This window comes from Heloderma suspectum, chromosome 2 (assembly GCF_057233095.1).
Source record: "Heloderma suspectum isolate Gila_16-S chromosome 2, 16-S_ref, whole genome shotgun sequence".
Classification (NCBI taxonomy): Eukaryota; Metazoa; Chordata; class Lepidosauria; order Squamata; family Helodermatidae; genus Heloderma; species Heloderma suspectum.
The window spans coordinates 162,236,628-162,261,050 of record NC_139459.1 but is presented as its reverse complement, the minus strand read 5'-3'; the positions used below and the strand labels follow the sequence as shown (position 1 = coordinate 162,261,050).

Here is a 24,423-nt window from a genome sequence, read left to right as displayed (position 1 = left end):
TCAAACCAGCTTTTGCACTCTCCTCTTTCACCCTCAACAAGAGGCTCTTGAGATCCTCTTCGCTTTCTGCCATTAGGGTGGTATCGTCTGCATATCGGAGGTTGTTGATAATTCTCCCGGCAATCTTAATTCCGACCCGTGATTCATCCAACCCGGCATTTCTCATGATGTACTCTGCATATAAGTTAAATAAGCAGGGTGACAATATGCAGCCTTGTCGTACTCCTTTCCCAATTTTGAACCAATCGGTTGTTCCATGTCTGGTTCTTACTGTTGCTTCTTGACCCTCGTACAGGTTTCTCAGGAGACAGGTAAGGTGGTCTGGTACTCCCATCACTTTAAGAATTTGCCACAGTTTGTTGTGATCCACACAATCAAAGGCTTTAGCGTAGTCAATGAAGCAGAAATAGACGTTTTTCTGGAATTCTCTTGCTTTCTCCATGATGTAGCGAATGTTGGCGATTTGATCTCTAGTTCCTCTGCCTCTTCTAAACCCAGCTTGTACTTCTGGTAGTTCTCGGTTCGCATATTGCTGAAGCCTAGCTTGTAGGATTTTGAGCATCACCTTGCTGGCATGTGAAATGAGCGCAATTGTGCGGTAGTTTGAACACTCTTTGGCGTTGCCCTTCTTTGGAACTGGAATGTAAACTGACCTTTTCCAGTCTTGTGGCCACTGTTGAGTGTTCCAGATTTGTTGGCATATTGAATGCAGCACTTTAACAGCATCATCTTTTAGGATTTTAAATAGCTCGGCTGGAATACTGTCATCTCCGCTAGCTTTGTTGTTACTACTGCTTCCTAAGGCCCACTTGACTTCATTCTCGAGGATGTCCGGCTCAAGTTCAGTGACCGCACTATCATGGCTATCAGGGACATTCAGATCTTTCCTGTATAGTTCTTCTGTGTATTCTTTCCACCTCTTCTTAATCTCATCTGCTTCTGTTAGGTCCCTGCCTTCTTTGTCCTTTATCATGCCCGTCTTTGCACAAAACGTTCCCTTGAGATCTCCAATTTTCTTGAAGAGATCTCTAGTCCTTCCCATTCTGTTGTTTTCCTCGATTTCTTTGCATTGTTCATTTAAGAAGGCCTTCTTGTCTCTCCTTGCTATTCTCTGGAACTCTGCATTCAGTTGGGTATATCTTCCCCTTTCTCCCTTGCTTTTCGCTTCCCTTCTTTCCTCAGCTACTTGTAAAGCCTCATCAGACAGCCACTTGGCTTTCTTGCATTTCTTTTTCTTTGGGACGGATTTAGTTGCTGCCTCCTGAACAATGTTATGGACCTCCGTCCATAGTTCCTCAGGCACTCTGTCTATCAGGTCTAATCCCTGAAATCTATTCCTCACCTCCACTGTATATTCATCAGGGATATGATTTAGGTCATACCTGAACGGTTTAGTGGTTTTCCCGACATTCTTCAATTTAAGCCGAAATTTTGCAAAAAGCAGCTCATGATCTGAGCCACAGTCAGCTCCAGGTCTTGTTTTTACTGACTGTATGGAGCTTCTCCATCTTTGGCTGCAAAGGACATAATCAACCTGATTTCGATATTGATCATCTGGTGATGTCCATGTGTACAGTTGCCTCTTGTGCTGTTGGAAAAGAGTGTTTGCTATGATCAGCGTGTTCTCTTGGCAAAACTCTATTAGCTTTTGTCCTGCTTCATTTTGTACACCAAGGCCATGCCTGCCTGTTATCCCGGTGATTTCTTGACTTCCTACTTTAGCATTCCAATCCCCTATGATGAAGAGGACATCTTTTTTCGGTGTTAGTTCTAGAAGGTGTTGTAGGTCTTCATAGAACCGATCAACCTCAGCTTCTTCGGCCTCAGTGGTTGGGGCATAGACTTGAATTACTGTGATGTTGAATGGTTTGCCTTGGATTCGTACTGAGATCATTCTATCATTTTTAAGATTGTACCCCAGTACTGCTTTTCCCACCCTTTTGTTGACTATGAGTGCTACTCCATTTCTTCTAAGGGATTCTTGCCCACAATAGTAGATATGATGGTCACCTGAATTAAATTCGCCCATGCCTGTCCATTTGAGTTCGCTGATTCCCAAGATGTCGATGTTCAATCTTGCCATCTCATGTTTGACCACCTCCAGCTTACCTTGATTCATTGATCTGGCATTCCAGGTTCCTAAACAATATTGTTCTTTACAGCATCGGATTTTCTTTTCACCGCCAGACACATCCACAGCTGAGTGTCCTTTCGGGTTTGGCCCAGCCGCTTCACTCTTTCTGCCGCTACTTGGAAATACCCTCTGCTCTTCCCCAGTAGTATATTGGACACCTTCCGACCTGAGGGGCTCATCTTCCGGCGTCATATCTTTTAGCCTTGTGATACGTTCCATGGGGTTTTCTTGGCAAGAATACTGGAGTGGGTTGCCATTTCCTTCTCCAGTGGACCACATTTTGTCAGAACTCTCTGCCATGACCTGTCCGTCTTGGGTGGCCCTGCACGGCATAGCTTATGGCTTCACTGAGTTACGCAAGCCCCTTCGCCACAACAAGGCAGTGATCCATGAAGGGGTGAGGACCATTACCATACTTTAATCAAGAGGGCATACGGACCGAATGACGAATAATCAAGTTTGTTGTCACAGACAGGAAGGCCAGGATCTCTTCTCATTCATCCTAGAGTGCAGGACACGGAATAATGGGCTCAAGTTACTGGAAGCCAGATTCCAGCTGAACATCAGGAAAAACATCCTGACTGTTAGAACAATACGACAATGGAACCAATTCCCTAGGGAGGTAGTGGACTCTCCCACACTGGAGGCGTTCAAGATGAGGCTGGACAGACAGCCATTTGTCAGGGATGCTTTGACATAGATTCCTGCATAGAGCAGGGGGTTGGACTCGATGGTCTTATGGGCCCCTCCCAACCCTATGTGTTGCCCCGACGGTGGGCATTGAACTCTTAGGTTAGAAGTGCCAAGAGAGTGATACATCAGACTCAAAGGTTTGCTTACAAGGAGTACTTTATTGGGTAACTTACAGCACACAGGAGTACCCAATGGTTGGATCAGACCGCTTCTCTGAACCCCGAGCCATTGGGCACAATGGGTCTTATACGCTACAGGTTAGCAATAAGCAGCGTTTCAGCAGCACGCGCCGCTAGCGTTCATTCTCAGCATAGGCTAGAAGTGTTTGGTTCTCAAGCACAGCCACCTGTGGCTTTAAGGTAAACAAACTCTGCTTCCCAGGCACATCAGAGATAAAGCCTCTCCTCATTAGCACCAAGAAGGCTGTTATCGGCCTTTTGAGTCATCTGCACTTGCTCAGAGGCGTACTAGCATGGGAATTGCACCAATAATGAACTTAAGCAAGCATTATGGATCTCTAGGCCCCTCTGACACTATAAAGACTTGGCTACGCTCCCGGGGCCATCACATTCCACACTCAGATGATCAAAGACCGATAACAGTCTGCCTTGCCACTTGATCACCAGGGGGTTGACGTCTACTTCAATGTATACTTCAAAATGCGATAGACATATAAGCAAGCATACAAAGCTAAAAACTGCCAATAACAGTCAGAATTATTGCAACCACTCACTTCCACCCCTCACCCCCCCCCGATTCCTTGAAACCACTCTGAAAACGGGCCGAAAAGGGACGCACCTTCTAGCTGATGTATTTTCTCACTTTGCTTGTATGTAACAGCCCAGAGGTGGGCTATTACCTCCCCCCTCCCCCGTTCGGGAAGAGAAATCTCCCCCCCCCTCTCTCTCTGACCTGCCAGTCTTGCAGATCCTGTTTCAAACTTTCTACATAGAACTCTCTGTGCCATGCACCAACTTCAACCCTTCACTTGTCTTCTCTGCAAGTTAGGCTGTTTGCCTTCGTCTCAACAGAAATTCACTTAGTTAAACCTTTCTGCTTTACACTAGCCCCAGTGACGCACATTTGGGATAGGCTCTTTTTCACCTTCTAGTCACATTTTCTCATCTTAAAGAATTCCTACATTATTGTGGCTACTCTACCCCCAGGTAATAAGCTCCAGGCATAATCAGTGGTTGCCCCCATTCACCCTGGGGGCAACCATGGCCACACTTTTTCGCTATAAATGTTCTTTCTCCTTCTCTCTGTCTTTCTCTACCTGTCTTTGTCCCTCTGCATGTTAACTCTGAAGGCTCTGTCCTGGGTGGCACTAACATTAAACCACTGGGGACCACACTCGGTGTCATTCGGAGTTGCAACTGACAGTAAAGACGTTTGCAAATATCGCATAGTAGTTAACAAATCATAAAACACACACAACAAACTTTCATTGAAATCTAACACCATGACTGGAAAACATTTCTTGTATGGTGAGGCATGATGGAGCAGATCCAGCAATCGTATTGCTCCTCTGGTTGGGCCCATCAAGATCACGGGAAGGGCATACTCACACACTAGGCCACCACTTCTGCATCGGGAACTCCACGCTGCATGAGTTCTGGCAGGGGGAAGTCCAAATGTCACAGATCAAACTCGGCCTGCCATGCACTGAGCTGACTACAAGCTGAGCTGACACAGACGCACGATCCATAGCAAATGTCATAGTTCAAGGCTATGAAAAGCCTCACAATACTGTCCATGGCAAGTCTCTGGCAATTCAAAGTTCCGGTCCATGTGCAGAGTGTCTCTAAAAAGTCCAAATGATGATGGATCTAAACAGAGAAGGCTTTGGGCGATGAAGACAGGATGTTTCTAGCAAAGGCTCCCCGCCTCTACATCAGCTTAAGGGGGAAGGTGTGACCCTACACCGCATCCAGATCTCTTGACGGACAAGGGCTTTTAACTTTTCAGCAAGGCCTCTGTCTAAACAGAGCGGCACAGCTCAGCTCTCTAGCCGTGACGCTTCAACCTGGGCAACCCCTCTGTAAATCTTACTCTACTTCTGTCAGGTTCTCGCAGACATCTTTTCCAGCCTCCCTGCCCGCCAAGGCCAGACCAGCGGCAGCCAGGGAGTTGGGTGACTCCCCCTGGCTCCACTCTGAGAACACACAGAGATAAGCTCACACAGATTCTGACATTCTAAAAACTGAATAGGCCTAAACCCTTCCAGGCTATTTCTAATCAAATCATGGCCATAATGGACAAGGCCTCACTGCATGTCTGAAGCTGGGCCTTTGACATTATCTTCGCTCTCATAACACTTAACAACAATGGAACAACAATTGTGCTTTTAAACACTTCTTAAACAAGGAGTAAGCTTTTGGGGCTATCTATCACAAGACAGGCTAGCCAGGGATTCACAACATGACACACACACCCACTCTTTTTCTTCTCCCTTAACCTGGCACACAGCAACAAAGTGCCGAACAGGGAGGCGGGGGTCACTTCATACTTGCATTCTTCTGCGCAGCCATCAATCTTCTTTGAGAGGCGGCAGGGTGATTTGCAGGGCTTGAAGGTAAAGCGTCAGTTTGTATTTGTAAATCCCAAATTCGAAACAAGACACAATGAGATACTGAATCTTTGCCTTGTCAGGGGTGACAAACAACTCAGGTCAGCTTTTTCCGCTGGGGTCTCAAACAGGAAAACAGTCTTAGTTTACAATTTTAACATCACTGACAGCGTCAGCCAGTTGGCTACACATATCCCTGTGTCTTTGGAGACAGCTACTACAGTATCTTCTTTTCCTTGTCATTCAGGTTGGGTCTCCCAGCTTACACGGTTTGTTCGCAGCTTCCAGGAGCATGGTAGTAGCATTTTCTCGATCTCCTCAGCGCACATGCTCAGGCAGTCCAACTAAATATTCATAGACACTAACAGCAAAGCTAGACACTAAGGGCACAATCCTATGGCAGTTAGTCAATGGCTAGATGGTCATCAGGTAGGTTGGTTTCTGGGAACTGACCTCGGAGCCCATGCTCCAGGGTCGGTTCCTAGAGAACTGACCCCCACCCCCTCCTGCGCCACGTTGTAGGCAGTGCAGATCGGCTCCACGCTCGTAAGAGCAGTGTGGGGCGGTGAAAATGGGAGATCCGCTCCTCACCACTCCTCCCACCCTGCACTAGATAGGCAGTTGCCCCTGGGGTTGGAGGCGACCGTCGATCCAGATAGGATTGCTCCCTAAATTGTTTATTTGTACAAGAATTAATGGCAGGCATGGGCTCCCCATTTTTGCGGAGACTGCTGCGTACAGGGAGGAGAGGCTTAACCCTTTCCTCTCCACCCTGGTCCCAACAACCTTCTCGAGCACCAAAGCTGCTATTAACCCTAGGAAGGAAGCTCCCATTGACACCATTCAGAACTTTGTGTCAGGGGCTCATAGGGGCTTCAGGAAACCAATTTCACAGGAAAAGATTAAAGCATCCTTTCCTCATGCAGTGGTCACATTGAAAATCCCCGCCACCCCAACCCTGCTGTTGTTTTTTTAAAAAAAGGACTGATGTGATTCCACGTGACATGTTGACATCACATCTAGTTTGGCCCTGAAATAGATATAGACACTAAAGGTTGGCAAGAGAGTTAATAGTAGGTTCTGCTGCGTATAACAACATCACTCATCAGTAGCAAAGGGTGACTGTCCAGAAACTTGTCACATGTACAAGCAACCAATGAGGGGAGTTTCTGATTTGCATATTTCTACTTTGCCTCTTCTGGGTTCCTGTGGAATCCCACTGGCTCAGGCCAGAACATGGCAGTTGATCTTCTTCAGGCTTTTCTGTATAAAGGTGTCTTCTGTTAGTAAAAGGCTTGCAGCATTCCTGTGTTATTATACCGAGTACTGGGGCAACTCAGTAGCTGTAAAGAGAGAGAAAAGTTGTTACAGTTGTTACAAATCACCCCCAAAACTTTGCCATTTGGGGAAGAGATAGCCTGTATAGGTGACTGAGAATTTTTGGTCTTGGAGAAGTGCAGGACAATAGCTCCATAGGACAATTCAGACGCTTGCACGTCCCCAGTGAAACTCCATGCATGACTTCTTGCAACAACTTTCTGGTCAGCCACTGTGTCTGGATTTCCTTCATTCCTCTGAGGGTGTTTCTACATTAAGCAAAACCACCACAAAAACCCACATCCTTTTTGGAGCTTCCTGCTTTCGGTTTCTTTGCGGGATTTGGAAGGGCTTCTTTAGCAGCAGCCATGTAGTTTGAACTAAGGGAGTGCCTCCCTCCCTCCCTCCCTGGCATGTGTGCAAAAGGGGGGGGGTCTTGTTTTCATAGCTTAACTTCTGCTGTACTGTTTTCTCGCAGCCCCCAGGAAACCTCTGACTTACTTCTGAGTAGAGATAAAATATAAGATTGTGCTGTAAGTCTGCAACCCTTGGCAAACTTACTTGGGAGGAAGCCCCACTGAACTTAATAGGGTGCTCTGAAACAGCAGAGGATGTTACTTCTGAGCTTGGTGGGGTGGGGGATCAGATGTGTCTCCCAACAACTGAAAACAAACGCCCACAGCAGGTAGACACAGTGGTTTCTTCCACTACTGGAGAATTTCACAGGGAGGTCATGGCGCTCCTGTTCCGTGGGCTGGAAAAAATACCACATTTTCTGCGTTTGGGGAAAACAGGAGGTAGGCTGGAGGAAATGGCGGGAGATACCCTGGAGGTTAATGGTGTCATCTAAAGAGCCCACACACTTCAATGAGAGAGTGCCATCTCAATCGCATGATAAAAGCTTAGTGTGATGAACACCCAGTTAACACATTTCAGATTTTGCCTCAGGCTGGCAACCACCAAGAAATATTTATGCTGATTTTAGTTGTTTAAGCCAGAGGGAAGGAAAAACTATTAGCCAATTTTACTTTCTTTAACCTTTTAAGTGTTTTAACACCCTTTTAACTTTTGATACCCTGAAACCCTCAATATTGCGTCAAAACTGAACTGGAAGGAAAAAAGGCAACTTCTGTCTCAAAAGAGAGACACAGGAAAAAGGCTGCCAAGACCTCAGTGAGGTCTTTATTTAAAACCATCACCAAGATCCTCCTGGCTATTTTTCTCACCTGTATCTGTGATAGACAGAGATATAAATGCAAAATACCCATCTCTTTCCTTCTTTCTACCTCCTCTTCTTGTTCCAGATGAAGCTCAACAGGGCTTCCAACACTCACAAGTCAGCAGATAAGGAAAGGTAAATCTTTGTGTTAACTTCTGTTTTTCTTCTAATAAAGTCCTTAAGCTCTTTTCCCATTTTTACTACTATTTCACTCCATTGACAACTCCAAAAACCCTTGGCTTTGGAGCTCCCTTTTGCTCTCTTACGCCTCCCAATTTATTTTCTTCCCAACTCCCTGCATTTGTTCTATCCTCCTGCTCCAATGCTCTCAAAATTCCACCCAAATCTGTTTCTTTCTCATTCAAATTATCCCAAGCTGAAACTTCTTCCCCCTCCCCTTCCTTTCTTCCCTCTTCTCCCTGATCAGCTACTACTACACACACACACTTTGATCACCAATATGGGGCTGGTATTTGCCTCCCCCTTTAGGGGCTAGTTTTCATTTAAATGCTAGCTGCAGTCTCTGCTCAATGCTTGAATCAGAAGTGTTCTCTTTAAAGTGCCACACTTCCATCTCCCCTTTTTGCATGTGCTGCACATGCACGCACATGCACACACACACACACACACAATTTTCTATGTATTCCATTGCACCTACTGATTTGTAAAGGCCTGTTATCTTTTAACCTTCTTAATGTTAATGTTATTTGGATGTATGATTCTGATTCCTCTGATGTGCAATTTTAATTAATTTTAATTCTTCTTTAATAAAACAAAACATTTGCTTCCAAGGACGTTGTTTGTGTCTCTGACTCTCTTAGCTTTTGGGGTGTTAGGTTTTCCAACGTGGCCTCAGTTCAACACTAAAAGGTCCCTTGTATGTGTTTGGTTTTCATGCAAGTGATATGCACACGGTCATGTAAATTAAAGCATACTTCTTAACAGAGTTGAAGATGGAGCAAGATCCTTTTAAGAGAAGCATTGTATGAAAAAGAGGTGGGGCTGGGGTCTGTACCCAAAGCCTGAGTCTCTCAAAATCTCAACACTGGGTGGCTCAGGCACCACCAACACAGATATCACTGTGTGCGCACAATGCTCTTTCTCCTTCTGAAAGCAGCTACAGTGTCGCCAGGGATGGGGCAGTGTGCTTCCAAAATTTCCTGGCCACAGGAAAAGGGGACAGAGACAATGCAGAGCTCTGACAAACATAACCCACATTTATTTCTCGTAGAAAAAGAGGTGTTTGTGATTGGTGCTCAGTGAAGGTCACACGTTAGCCAAGCATGGTCATAGTGACAAAAACAGGATATGTTCTAGATGCAAGAATACCTTTTTATTAAGGGAAATCTTTGATTTCATCCAAAACTTCCAAGTGATTAAGTGGGTCAGAAGCAAAATGTTTCATTAAAAGGGACTCCTCAGGTTTGTAATGAATAGCCCCTTTGGGGGCAAACAGCAGCAGGAGTGGGGGCAATTTTCAGTTGGAAACTGGCACAGTGCCCCATGATCAGGAGTGTGATTTGGACTGGAGTCTTGCATGGCTGATTTTCCTTCAAAATAAAAGTGGCCAAGTTAAGCGTGCTTTTACACTGAACCCATGGCAGAGCTATGCTGATGATAGATTTTAGTTAGATCCTCAGTGGCTCGGCACCATCGCCCTGCCTCAGTCACACAATTATACAAGGGGTCCAGACAATGTCATCTTTCACTCATAACTCTCCCACATTTTCCCACCATTTTTTCCTTTCTTTTTTCTTACTCTGGAATAAAAAAAGGCAGAATAGCTGCACAAGCAAGAAGCCCTCCATCTAGAAGCACCTAAAATAACGGGCTGCAATCTGGGACATAACTGAGGGGTGGCAAAGTCTATTCCCTGCCCAGCTACCCCAGGCATTAGACGCCATTCACTCCTAATGGAAAAGAAGTAGAGCATTTTTGCATTGTGGGCAGGGGGAGCGGGGAGAACTGGCTGTCTTTCCATTCCTTGGCTTGGTATCTACTGACAGGAACCCGAACATTGTTTGGTTTGTCTGTGAGTATACATATGCAGTGCGTTGGTGTGCAGCACAAAAAGAAATGCAGAAAAGCAGATCTGGCAAATATACAGCAAGGGAAGGGCAAGCAAGTTCCATCACTGAAATGCTAGCAGTCACTCTGCTGCCCACTCCCCGCCACCCAGACTTTGGATTTAGCTCATCTTTCAAAATTACCACTTACTTCTTAAGGATTAAGGAAAGAGCTTTGGAATGACGCCGAATGTGCTGTGCAGCTGGTGGCACATAGTCCATCCTTTGTTGAGCCACAAATGTACTCCAACAATATTGATAATCTGAAGAAATAAATATCCTGTCAGTGTGTGTTGAGGCCAGATGGCTTAGATCAGAGTGGGCAACATACGGACCACAGGCTGCATGCATCCCTCCATCTGCTGCTGGCAAACCACTATAGAGCTTTAGACCTGAATATAAAGGTCTGTGTGTGTTTTCAACCTAAATTTGGCCTTTCTAAGGCTCAGTAGCAGTTTGCAACCACTGTGTTGCCTAATTCAGCAGGAGCTGCAGGAGTGCGGCCTGTGGGGAAGCCCCCAGACTACTCAAACTTTATTTATTTATTTATTTATTTCATTTCTATACCACCCAATAGCTGAAGTTCTCTGGGTGGTTCACAACAATTTCCTACCCGGGGCTTAGATGGAGGCATATATACTTTGCTTCCATCTTAGCAAGAAGGTCTGGAAGATCAAAAGGAGTCACACTGAGGCTTGGTGAAGCTCAAAAATAGTTCAAGACTTTTAAATTTCCAAAATGAAAAAGGGGTGGGCACTAACCTCAGCACGGGGCAAGATACAAGGGGGCGGGGGTTGCAAGAGAAGGTAAGCAGGCTGGAAAAACAGATGTAAAAAGGAGTATTTGGATTACATGTGTGCGTGTGTGTGTGTGTGATTGAGAGAGAGTAGGAAAGGAAGCAGGTATATTGCAGGTATACTTTTCAAGGTTTTAAAATTTCACTTCATGCAAGTTATGATGAGACATTATTTCTATAAGGATTTTCCATGAACAATTAGGTTTAGCATGTTTTGTTCTTCTGTTGGCAACCCTCTCATATTCATACTACGTATGTTTGCAAATATTCAGTGTTAGAAAAATGGTTCCAGAATTTTACATGAGTTCTCAAGAGTTTTGAGGTAGACACTGAGCGTACAAATATCTATCATCTGTCTCAATGATAGATTTTAACAGAACTGAACGTGATGTGATAAAGCAGCATAAAGAGTGTGCTGTACGTACTCATCCAATCAGCAGTGCAATCTTATGCAACTCTACAATCCATTTAGTTCAGCAGAGTTTACTCCCAGGTATGTGTGGGAACAATGTAGCTTGGGAGGGAAGGATTAAACCTCCTCTCCCCTAAATCTCCTCACTAAAAATCAGAACCCACCCACTCTAAAAAAAAAAGGGAGAGAGGGGAGAGAGAGAGCGATGTAGCTTCTAGCTATATCTTTAACATAATGTGCAATTGATCTCTAATGCAGCCAGCTTTTCTCCCCCATCCCCACCAGCCCTGCTGTGTGCTTAATATCCAGCCTGATGAAAGTCCTGGAGAACTCGAAAGCTTGCTCACTATTTCATGACATTTTGGTTGGCCCTATCTGATTGTGAACTTTGGCATTTCTCTTATGGACTAACATAGCTTCCTGTGCACTTTGTTTTTTTATTTATTTAAAGGTGCAGGTAACTCCTGCAAAGCAAACAGATGCCCTCCCATAAGGATCCTGCAGTGCTCACAAGAAGGTTTGGGGCTTTTTCAGCTGGCACTGCCCACTGCAGCTGCCTTAGAAATGTTGCACTAAACCAAGAGGAGGGAGAAAAGTAGAGAATGCAGTACTCATTCGCGTAGGAATTCTGTGCAATAGCCACTCTTTTGGAGACTGCTTCCAGCACTACTTCTACTGCTCTATGGCCCTTTATATCTTGCCACCTTTCCACCTTGATTCTCATCTCTTTAGATCAGGCAAGGGGAATGTGACTCCCATCATCCTTCACCATTGGCTATGCTGGTTGGGTCAGATAGGCGTTGCAGCCCAGCAACATCCATACGTTCCTCATCCCTGCTTTAGATTATAAGATGGTGGGCAGGTTCTGCCTTTTATTTTAATGTTTGTACAGCACACAGACATTGGATGTCTTTAATAAACAATAAATTTAATCATTCCTCTTGTATGTTAGCCCATGTCAACTGATCCATAGCCCAGGCCACCACCCATTTACTGCCTATAAAAAGGCTTATTAACTCACCTGCCGGTTCCATGATAGATATCTGGACTCCATAATCAGATAAGTCCCTGAGGCCATCCTGATTAGACTGGGCACGATGCTTATACACCCGCGCTGCTTGTATCTCCAGTGTCACATGAGGATGTTCCTCCAAGAAATTAATTATATGCGGGGCACATGAACCACAAGGAGTCCAAGATAGAAACCAAGTGATATAGCAAGATGTGTTTGTCCGGCGATTAATCATCTCGCAGTCATTTTCCAAAAAGATTATTTCAGCATGGTAGCCACTGTCGTTGCTACGCCAGTTCTTCCAGGTCTTGTGACTTCTTCCCCACTGGATTTCATACAGGACGTAAGTCGCGCTAGGGTATTTTGTGGGAGTGTAATTCTCCTCAAAGTCATCTGGCTCTATTTTGCACCTTAAGCAAAAATATGACAACAGAATTGTAACTTTTCAAACTCACCATCGTTGTGTTGAAACAGCGCCTGTTTCATGGTCAGTGGAGAGTAGACGAATTTTGCCTAAAGTGTAAGTCAAAACAAATTTGGGGGTCCCCCTGAAACATTCAAGGAATTTGAAGTCAAATGTGTTTCTCTGAAGACTACCAAAATTTCAGAGGGGAAATCCACATATCCTAATGTGAGTGATATATTTCAAAGCTCACAGACATGTTATAAAGTGGACAGGAATTAGAGGGCAATAGTAAGGGATTATGTTACGCTTGCCAATGAACTGTTATCTGTGGGCACTTCTGGAAGTGAGTTTTCAAATACATTAGTAGCAATCAGGGGGCTGGGAGGTGGATCAGAACTGTGTCGCCGCAGGAAAGGGGTTTCACTCTTTCGCCTGATGCCATTTCTCTCCTGAAGCTGCTGCTTCTCTCGGTAGATGAAACTTCTAGGGACTGTTTAGATACCGTTATGTTTGCTCCTGCAGGGCAAATCTCAGCTTCAGAAGTGTGTGTGTGTGTATGAGTGTGTGTGGGGAATTTAGATGAGAAAACATGCCTTTGGAGGAAAACGTTAACTGCCCCTCTTTCAGAAGCTTGGTACCAATTTGGATTGGGCCCTTTCAGATGCTATGAACATTTTTTTAAACCCAGGAGATCCTGCTCATGGATCTCCTTTGTCATGTCTCATTGCACCGCCATGTGACAAAATCAAAGTCAAGCCTGATGTTGAATAAACGTTATTCCTCCATTTTCTTCAGAAATATTGTGTGTGTTTGTTATTAGAACCGAGTCAGCAGAAAGGTGCACTACACAACCCCTGGCTGAGAGCCCCCCTGTCAGTCAGAAATGACTCAGAGGCAGGAAATTAAAGAAATGCAATGAATAGGCAGAAAAACTTTGTGCCAGAAGGACAAAGAACAAAAGTACTTGAGAAAAATGTACATATGCAAAGAGAAATAGCAAAATACTTTGGTTACCGCATAGTTGGTTTGAAGAGAGTTCCTGCTTCACTTCTATCTCAGAGCTACCAACTCCTTATTGTAGCTGAATAGCTTTGTATATTTCACAGGGAGTGTAATACATAAAATCGACTTTCTTATCCTTGGTTTTTGCCTCTGACTAATTGACCTGTTGGAAGTAAATTGCACAATTAACCAGTGGGCTGTACAGATCTCCTGAAGATTTGTCACTTTAATAAGAAAAGTTAGTCCAATGCACTGTTATGTGCAGTTGTTGAAATCAACGACACTTAAGCACACACAACCCCAAAAGATTTTCTGTTTGACTTTATTTTTCCTGGATGAGTATTTTTGTTACTGAATGTCAGAAGCCAAAATCCCCACACAGGGAATTCTAAAACAGCTACAAATCGATTTATAGGACAATCCCATCCAAATATAGCAGCATAACAGCAGAACCAGGAACCATTTCTGGCACTGCAGAGCTGAGATGACGCTATTGGAGGGTGGCATCCAGCGTTTATTTATTATGACATTATGATCTGAATAACTAATTGGAATAAAGTCCAGCATCAGCACCAGGCATCATTGGGCAAATGCCAGGGCTCTAGGTGGCCCACCTGGGCAGACATCGTCCTTTAAAAAAGAAATAAGAATAATAATCCAGGATCATAGAAAAGTGCTGGGTGAGACAGTTACTAGCACTGCTGCAGCCATCCTCTTTCTTCTCCCCAGTGCCTCTGAGCCCCATACCTGATGGGTACCTCAGAGGCACTGAGGAAAAGGAAGTGGTGTGATGTTGTAGTGGCCATGCTGTGCCCAGCCAGGCAAGCAACAGGGGGGAAATGCTTCTTCCTGTCTTACTTTGGGCGGGTGGTGACCGCAAAAGCCAGCTGGCAGCTCAAAACTGCAGAGGTAGCAGCTTGGAGAAGCACCACAGCTTGCACAACTCTGGGCTCCCCAGTCAGTCCCAGAGTAGTTCAGGTAGTGGGCCCCTCCTGCCCACCCTCCCTCACACAGCTGGAGCCAGTTCTCTGGAACCTCTGCATGTAGACATACAGATGAACAAGAAGATACATTTATGGAGACACACGGGTATAATTATAAATAAACAGATGTGCAGAAATATAAAGAAACAGCTGACAGGCTTTTATATGCACATTCACACCGATATACATATATGTGATGTATTTTCACAAGAAAAGAGAGATGTTTGGTGGCTTTGCAGGGTGGGAAATCCTTACAAGAGTCAGTGTGGATGTAGAGGCTTACTATTCCAGTTGACCAGTCATCTTTTTCAGCAATGTCCATGGGAATGACATGACCTCATATCTTTCACATTGGAGCATTTGAAAGTAGAAAGGAATTCCACTGGGCTCTGACACTGCTTCAGGTAGTAGCAGTGTGTGTGTGTGTATGTTGGTCTGATACGACCAAGGGACATTTTGGACATGACAATAAAGTGGCGCGTGTGGAATAAACCTTGGCCGACTTCTCTGGAATGACATCACCCTCTCCCCCAAAACTGTAAGGGGAGACCTTATGAAAGTCACCAAATATCCCCCTCCACTTCCATGGAGTACAAATAGTAGTGCAGGTGGAGGGGGATAATTGGCCCAGCTTTAGGCAATAACTTATTAGGACCAGCCAATATTCATAATGATATGAGCAAGTTTTTAAGTTCTCCAGCACTCTTAATCAAGCTGGATGCTAAAAAAAAAAACCCATGAGGGTAGGATGAGACATGATGGTCTTTACTGCCAGGTACTAAGATTCTATTAAAATTCTGACACCAGATTTTGCAGCCCTCCAAATGTTGTGATGTAATTCTTTGCAGGATTAATATATCAAAATATATCTTGAAATGTGTATTTTGAGAGAAAATATATTTAATAATGCAATGTAAATTTACATTTTAAATGTAAAATGTAAATTTTAATATATATTTAAAGGCACATTTTCATGTAGATTAAAATAACATCACAGATTAATCTAGACCCCTGACCACAGTTATTGAATCCACCCACAGAAGGACTTTTACCTCTCCCTGCTGGCAACTGCAGATCTATCCTGCTGTGTCTGCAGCATCTGGGACTGGTTACTTTTTTTATACAGAGATTACTGTTTTCAGTTTCTATTCCCCAGAAAGCGCTTGTTATAACAAGTGAAACTCCAGCACACCAGCACCACAGAGTCCGCCCACCATAGCCAAATAGGGACCCTTTGAAATCAATGGCTGTTATCTTGGGGATTCAGAAAAGCTGCCCTAGGCACCATGCTTGTTTCTAGTATGTTTGTGAAAAGGACAGACTGTGAAAATTAGAAATCCCTCTGCATTAAATGAAGGAGTCTTCATACTTCTGCACCAGTGGCTGGCAAAGAGTTCCCTGTTGGCCTGACTGGTGCTCCAGTAGAACCCACACCCATCAATCTGTGGAATGTGGAGATAACTCACGGTGCTTCCAGATGAGGCGTTTATTGTTCAATAGCCATGCCTCATTCACCCACATTTCACAGGCTGTCCACATGACATCCTCCTCCTGGGCACTGGGTGAAGACCTTTATATTCTCCCAGACATTTTAAGAACTGTTTTACTGCTTTTATATCTTTGCACTGATTATTTTTTTGCTGATTTCACTTTGGTTTTATTATGCACTGCTTTGTTATTATTGCTTTACTGCTGGATCGTGACTACATAATGCTGAATCACCTGGACTGTATCTGGGAAGAAGCGGATGCTGTTTTGAAACCACTTAAGTGCCTTACGCCTTTACCAGAAGAATTGCTGGCTATATGCAGGTGCAAAACACGTCACACAAGAATGTGCAAATGCAAGAAGTTCTCAGTGATTTTCAATACTTTTTGCAAGCATGAACTGTGTCACAATGCATCTTAAGTAACAGACCCAAGTTCAACAATTTACTTGCATTTATCAGTCAACAATTTTTGCTATTGTTTGAATGTAGTCTCTGATTCAATGTTACGAAATAAATATTGATTTACTTCATTTTTATTCCACCCTTCCTCCAAGGAAGTCAGGCTGGTATACACGTTCTCCCCTCCTCTTATCCTCACAACAATTCTGTGGAGGTAAGCTACTGGCTGAAGTGCGCCCAGCAAGGTTCAGAGCAGAGCAGGTATTCAAACTCAGGTCTTCCTTTCCCTAGTCCAGCATTCTATCTGCTAGGCCATATAGGTGGTAACTGTGACTAGTAATAATTTTTCTAACCATCTTGACTAAAAAACTCTAATTTTTGCCACCAAAATGAGCTTTTCCTATGCATTCATTAATGAGTTATTGATATATTCCTGTTTGCATGTCAGGCTGAATCTACACATAGCAGTTATACTGTTATCATACCATTATCATAACTACCGGTACACATGACACCAATAGTTATGATAACAGTATGATAACGGTTTAACTGCTATGTGTAGATTCATCCTCAGCCATCTTGTGCATGTCTACCTAAGTTAAATGTGTTCCTACATGGGCCTGAAACACATACAGACTTCTCTGCACATCTTTTTTTTTTTTACAGTGGTCTATACCAGGTCCTGAACTATTAGGGACACATTGTGTCCTTCTCTTTCCCATTCTCACGCAATCTCTGGCCTCTCCACCCCAAACTCTCCTAACCACTACACTGCCCTTTGCCAGCTCACTGTTCTATGCCTGTCAGCAGATCCTAAGAAATTGGGAATTATGCTATGTTCTGTGTATACATACACAACACACACACATACAATGTCATGCCCCCACAGGAGGAATCCTCCTCAGAGGAGGAGCTGGAGCCCCCAGAGACCCAGGGTCCCCCTGATCAGGTACTGCCACCAGACCAGCAGGAGGCTGGGCCCTTTGGGGTGATGGCTGCAGGTCCGTCCCTGTCAGGAGAAGGAGAGGACTCTATCTCTGAAGCAGAGGCTGAACAAGCCCCTGGCCCCCAGGAGCGTCACTGCCTCAAGCAACAGGCCAGTAGGGCCCTGTGAGAAGGAGTGCTCACTTGCAGAGAAGGACTCCTCAGGAGAAAGCAACCCACAGGAGTAGGGCTCTGAACAGGGAACTCTTGATTACTGCAGCTGAGCTCTGTGTGGGGCTCAGCAGGGTTTGGGGTTAAAATTGACTCTGCCTCAGGACTGTGTAATATACCTGACTGATTGCCTGTGTTTTGACCTTTGCCTGTTTTCTGGACCAGCCCTGTCGTAGCCTGATCCCACAGGATAGACACCTGTATGCTTGAATGTTTGCTGGCTTCATCGCATTGCTTCTGTGTTAGCCCTGCACTTGGAGTCTACTGCCATTAAAGCAGGACGTACGTACATACATCAACAGAGCTGCCTGCATTTTGGACTCTCCTTGGGGATGTGGCTATGGGGACTTTTAAAGAGCTCTTGCTCTTCAAAATTTACCACTACACAACTTACAACCAGCCACTTAATTGTTTCTTTTGTTCTCCAAGATCGGCAGTGAAATCGTCTGCTTAACACTACAGTTTGCTTTGCAGTTTGCGTTGGCTTTTTTAAAAATTAATTTATGTTCAACTTCTGTTAAAACGGAATTGTGCAAGGACTATGCAAAAATTAAATTGTGTGAGACAACATTGTGGTCAGGAAGGGGTGGGGAGCACTGAGACTTTCTTTTTACACTGCAGTAATCCTGCTGTTGAGAGGGATCTGCTCAGTACTTTGGGGTGGGGGAAACAGTGCATACATGTGTTTGGTGTGATCTGCTTCTGGCTCTTCCAAACCAGCATTAGCAGCCACTTATTGTTTCCTTTACTACTTTCCTCCCAGAATACCAGTGCTCTTCAGCACCAGCACTGAAATTCACTTTGCATTTTGCTTTATTTTTTTAATAAATGTATGTTAGTGGACTTCTGGTAAAACAGAATTGTGCAAGGCCTTAAAAAAAAAAAAAGAAAGAAAATCCTACAAGACAACTTTCTGGTAGTAGTCGAGGCTTTCTTTTTGCTAAGGGGGAGGGGAATGAGCTTAGTTTCCTGCCTTTTCTTGCCACCACAAAGTGTTTCATATAACACTCGGATAAGGAACGATTAAGGAGAGTCTCCTCCTTGAAGGAAGAAGACCCCACTCTTGTTTTAAAACAAGAAAAATTACTCCTCTAACCCGGAGTTTTCTCCCTGCCTGGCTCACTGTTGGTATCAGAGCTGGGCAGGGAGAAAACAGCAGTTCAAAGCACTGGGGGGCAGGGGTGGGGGCAGCACTGAAAGTAGGACCCCTCCATCCCACTATATAGCCAATATTTTCTTTTTTTCCAAAGCCACTCTGAAGAGCTCACAAGCATAATAAGGAAAAGAGGAGGGGAAGAGGAATTGTCCTTGCCCCCGTGCCCACCCCCCAGCTATGCCCTGACCCTCTACTGTAGACAGAAAATAACAGGATGTTCTGTCCACAAAAGTATGGACTGATAAAACCACAAAAAGCACGGATGTGGGGAAAGTCCATTGCAATTCCAGGTGTAGCCTATGTCGGAAAAGCACTAACTTTGCAGTGCTAGGAGCCCTCCATCTAGAAGCACCCTCATGTAATAGCACATACCCCAGGGTAATCATTGCGCTAAGGGGGTTGCAGCCTCCAGCCCAACATCTGAGGGGGCCCACTACCTAGCCCAGCTTCCAAATATAAAAGCACAAGTCTCTAGCCCTTTGTTGTTGTTGTTCAGTCGTTCAGTCGTGTCCGACTCTTCGTGACCCCATGGACCATAGCACGCCAGGCCTTCCTGTCCTGCGCTCTCTCCCGGAGCGTGCTCAGGTTCATATTCATTGCATCGGTGATGCTATCTAGCCATCTCATCCTCTGCCATCCCCTTCTCCTTTTGCCTTCAGTCTTTCCCAGCACCAGGGTCTTTTCCAGAGAGTTTTCTCTTCGCATTAGGTGGCCAAAATATTTGAGCTTCAGCTTCAGGATCTGTCCTTCCAATGAGCACTCAGGGTTGATTTCCTTTAGGATGGACTGATTTGACCTCCTTGCAGTCCAGGGGACTCATAAGAGTCTTCTCCAGCACCACAGTTCGAAAGCATCAATTCTTCGGCGCTCAGCCTTCCTTATAGTCCAGCTCTCACAGCCATACATTACTACTGGGAAAACCATAGCTTTGATTAGACGGACCTTTGTTGGCAAGGTGATGTCTCTGCTTCTTACTGTGCTGTCTAGGTTTGCCATAGCTTTCCTCCCAAGGAGCAAGCGTCTTTTAATTTCATGGCTACAGTCACCGTCTGCGGTGATCTTGGAGCCCAAGAAAGTAAAATCTGTCACTGCTTCCATTTCTTCCCCTTCTATATGCCAGGAAGTGATAGGGCCAGATGCCATGATCTTAGTTTTTGTAATGTTAAGTTTCAAACCAGCTTTTGCACTCTCCTCTTTCACCCTCAACAAGAGGCTCTTGAGATCCTCTTCACTTTCTGCCATTAGGGTGGTATCGTCTGCATATCGGAGGTTGTTGATAATTCTCCCGGCAATCTTAATTCCGACCTCTGATTCATCCAACCCGGCATTTCTCATGATGTACTCTGCATATAAGGTAAATAAGCAGGGTGACAATATGCAGCCTTGTCGTACTCCTTTCCCAATTTTGAACCACTCGGTTGTTCCATGTCCGGTTCTTACTGTTGCTTCTTGACCCTCGTACAGGTTTCTCAGGAGACAGGTAAGGTGGTCTGGTACTCCCATCACTTTAAGAATTTGCCAGTTTGTTGTGATCCACACAATCAATGGCTTTAGCGTAGTCAATGAAGCAGAAATAGACGTTTTTCTGGAATTCTCTTGCTTTCTCCATGATGCAGCGAATGTTGGCAATTTGATCTCTAGTTCCTCTGCCTCTTCGAAACCCAGCTTGTACTTCCGGTAGTTCTCGGTTCGCATACTGCCGAAGCCTAGCTTGTAGGATTTTGAGCATCACCTTGCTGGCATGTGAAATGAGAGCAATTGTGCGGTAGTTTGAACACTCCTTGGCGTTGCCCTTCTTTGGAATTGGAATGTAAACTGACCTTTTCCAGTCTTGCGGCCATCGTTGAGTGTTCCAAATTTGTTGGCATATTGAATGCAGCACTTTAACAGCATAATCTTTTAGGATTTTAAATAGCTATCTATTTAAATCTAAATCTATTCCTCACCTCCACTGTGTATTCATAAGGGATATGATTTAGGTCATACCTGAATGGTTTAGTGGTTTTCCCTACGTTCTTCAATTTAAGCCGAAATTTTGCAAGAAGCAGCTCATGATCTGAGCCACAGTCAGCTCCAGGTCTTGTTTTTACTGACTGTATGGAGCTTCTCCATCTTTGGCTGCAAAGGACATAATCAATCTGATTTCGATATTGACCATCTGGTGATGTCCATGTGTAGAGTCGCCTCTTGTGCTGTTGGAAAAGCGTGTTTGCTATGATCAGCGTGTTCTCTTGGCAAAACTCTATTAGCTTTTGTCCTGCTTCATTTTGTACACCAAGGCCATGCCTGCCTGTTATCCTGGTGATTTCTCGACTTCCTACTTTAGCATTCCAGTCCCCTATGATGAAGAGGACATCTTTTTTTGGTGTTAGTTCTAGAAGGTGTTGTAGGTCTTCATAGAACCGATCAACCTCAGCTTCTTTGGCATCAGTGGTTGGGGCATAGACTTGAATTACTGTGATGTTGAATGGTTTACCTTGGATTCGTACTGAGATCATTCTATCATTTTTAAGATTGTACCCCAGTACTGCTTTTCCCACCCTTTTGTTGACTATGAGTGCTACTCCATTTCTTCTAAGGGATTCTTGGCCACAATAGTAGATATGATGGTCACCTGAATTAAATTTGCCCATCCTTGTGCATTTTAGTTCGCTGATTCCCAAGATGTCGATGTTCAATCTTGCCATCTCATGTTTGACCACCTCCAGCTTACCTTGATTCATTAATCTAACATTCCAGGTTCCTAAACAATATTGTTCTTTACAGCATCGGATTTTCTTTTCACCACCAGACACATCCACAGCTGAGTGTCCTTTTGGCTTTGGCCCAGCCGCTTCACTCTTTCTGGCGCTACTTGGAAATTCCCTCTGCTCTTCCCCAGTAGTATATTGGACACCTTCCGACCTGAGGGGCTCATCTTCCGGCGTCATATCTTTTAGCCTTGTGATACGTTCCATGGGGTTTTCTTGGCAAGAATACTGGAGTGGGTTGCCATTTCCTTCTCCAGTGGACCACATTTTGTCAGAACTCTCCGCCATGACCTGTCCGTCTTGGGTGGCCCTGCACGGCATAGCTTATGGCTTCACTGAGTTACGCAAGCCCCTTCGCCACAACAAGGCAGTGAAATATGAGACAAAATGTCCAGGCACATTTTTGTGAAAAATGGACAATCACTTTGGGAGAAATGAGCCTGCTATCACCTTTCAGTGTGTTTAGCCAATGAGTGCAGTCACAGCTGTGATCAACATTTGGTCATAGGGATAAGTGTACAGTGACCACTTGTCCAGAGCTGGCCCTTTCACGAGGTGGGTGAATGCAAATTGCACACACCCCATCACCCACCAGGAGCAGCCCCCCCCCATTGCCAAGAGCTCCAGAGAGCCCTCCCAGCCACTCTCTCCCTGCGGCGTTTGTTACAGCGGGAGAGTGGGACTGGTGAGGCTCTCTGGAGCTGCTGCCCGTCCAGAACCCCTGCTGTAGTGCCACCGGATAGGTGACAGGTCCAGAGAGCCCTGTTGGCCCCGCCCTCTCAAGCAGTCTCCTGGGACACCCCACCCATAATGCCTGGTGCAGAGGAAGGCCCCCCTCAGAGTCAGGCATTTGGACCTGGTTGTGGCCAGCTTTTTGAAGAGCTGTGCTGGCAAGAGCAGCTGAACTCTTTAGAGAGCCCAGGTGACGACAATGGGGTATGGGGGGATGCGACAGCAGGGTGGTGGGATGTATGGCAGTGGCAGCGATGGGGGAATGGGATGCACGGCAGTGACGATGGGGGATATGACAGGGAGGTGGGATGCAGCCGGGGGGTGTTGGCAGCTCCAAAGAGCAGAGCAGGAGAACTTGTGTCAGTGCTGCTCTGCATCTGTCTGCAGAAGGGGCTTCCTGGTTCAGTTTGAACTTGGTTTTTTGGTCTACCCTTATGGAATATTGATTACAGCCCATAAAAAACAATGGAAAAATCCAGGATTTTAGTGTAGGTGTGATGGGGCAGTAGCATACCCAGTCCCAAACAATGACAGAAGTTCATACTCTTTCTAGCTCAAGTCTTATCCCATGCAAATATATGCTTAAAAAAAAAAACCACACACCTGTGTACATAACTATAAAAAAACCAACAACCTTGCCAATGAAGATAAAGTCTGCCATTATACCCATATTGTGTGTGGGGGGGTGGGGGGGGCATGGTAGCTGAGTATGGATTATGTCAGCCTGGCAAAGTAGTCCATGGTTGTTATATCTATATTGCTGGGTGGGAGAGCAGTATATGATATTACTGCAATGTAGTCCAGAGTTGTTATCTAATCTGCTTGGGGGTTGGTTTTTTAATTTTTTTTTAAAGGAAATGCAGTGGCGGTGGTGGGGCTGTGAAGCTAACAGCTAGGAGAACGTTTGCATAAAGTTTAGTAACAGTACAATCCTCTACATATCAACTCAAAGAAGTCCCATTGAGCTGAGTCTTAATCCCAGGTAGGAGGGTGCAGTATATAGCCTCTTACCTAGGAGTAAGCCTCATTTAGCTCACACACTTACTTCTCTGAGTAGACATGCAGAGATTGGGAACTTTTTGGTGTCCTCAGCAAACTTGGCCACCTCATTACTCACGTCTAACTCTGGATCATTTTTGAACATGTTAAAAAGCACCAGTCCCGATACAGAGAACTGACCATTTGTTCCTAGTTTCTTTTCTTTACCCAGTTAATCTCTTATTCCGTGAGTGGTACATCTGCTTAGGAGTCTTTCGTGAGGGTCTTTGTCGAAAGCCTTTTGCAAGTCCAAGTAATCACCCCTGTCCATATGTTTATTGACTCTTCCAGTAAACATGTTCCTTCCTGGCAAGCTCCGTGCTGGCTGCAAAGAAGCAACCTGCCTTGGATAAGTTATTGAATTAGCAGCAACAGCCTCCTAGCTGACTTCCAAAGTAGCAAATTCATGCGATGCGGATTTGCAGAAAGGGAAGGAATCAAGAAAGCTTGGGAGCAGCAAGCCACAGTCTCTTTGTTTACAAGGACTGATTTACGTAAAAACGAGATGTGGGTCCTGAGATCGCTGCCTGCCCACGACGTCTGACGCGCACTCGAAAGAACGCGGCGCCAGCGCCGGCGCCGCCGCTCCACGTCTAGTTCGCAGAAAGCGCGTAACTGCCTGCCTTTATGCTTGCTGCAGAAGCCCTGAAACGAGCCCCAGTCTCAAGCACGCATTACACGAAGGAAAGAAAGCCCGTGTGAAATCGTTACTCTTACCGTAGCCCGGTTGGGGGGATTCTGGACTTCGTAAAAATGGCGGCCACCTCCGCCCGCTTCTCCGCTTTCCAGCACCGGAGAGAGGAAATGAATTCGTCTTCGGGGTGGGGTGGGGTGGGGTGGGGGGCACAGAGAGGGAGGACGCTTGGATTGGCTGGTCTCATGCAACGTGTCGTTTCCACTCGAAAGGAAAGGCGGGGCTAAGGCGCATCTTTGGACAGCCTCCTTCGCGCGATCGCGGGAGGGGAAGCGGCGGCGGCGGCGGCGGCGGCGGCAGGGGCCTTTTTTCCCGCGCTATTCTCCGGATTCCTCACCGAGGGTGCGCGGCGGGGGTGGCTTCGGAGCCACCCCGGAAGCACGGAAGAAGCCGCGGGTTGC

The 24,423-nt window shown here is 45.3% G+C and overlaps 1 protein-coding gene across 6 annotated transcripts; it reads right to left on the bottom strand.

Moving 5' to 3' along the window:
• Positions 1-2,965: 2,965 nt before the first annotated feature.
• On the bottom strand, positions 2,966-24,121 carry LOC146353036 (C->U-editing enzyme APOBEC-1-like). 6 transcript variants are annotated; one of them, XM_084835521.1, is made up of 5 exons: positions 24,046-24,121; positions 13,639-13,789; positions 12,228-12,628; positions 10,150-10,261; positions 2,966-6,739 (listed from the first exon to the last, which is right to left on the bottom strand). In XM_084835521.1, the coding sequence occupies exons 2-5, from the start codon at positions 13,641-13,643 to the stop codon at positions 6,733-6,735; spliced, it is 525 nt and encodes a 174-aa protein (XP_084691647.1). In that variant the 5' UTR covers positions 13,644-13,789; positions 24,046-24,121; the 3' UTR covers positions 2,966-6,732. The 6 variants fall into 6 exon arrangements, with proteins under 6 accessions (XP_084691647.1, XP_084691648.1, XP_084691649.1 ...); XM_084835522.1 differs by lacking the exon at positions 24,046-24,121 and adding an exon at positions 15,662-15,724; XM_084835520.1 differs by lacking the exon at positions 2,966-6,739 and adding an exon at positions 7,344-7,467.
• Between the last annotated feature and the right edge of the window lie 302 nt (positions 24,122-24,423).

Coding starts and splice junctions, on each gene's coding strand:
- LOC146353036 (XM_084835518.1), bottom strand. Junction 10,262..12,227: donor ATCTATCATGGAACCGGCAG/GTGAGTTAATAA, acceptor TTATTTCTTCAG/ATTATCAATATTGTTGGAGT. Junction 9,483..10,149: donor CTTTCCTTAATCCTTAAGAA/GTAAGTGGTAAT, acceptor TTTATTTTGAAG/GAAAATCAGCCATGCAAGAC.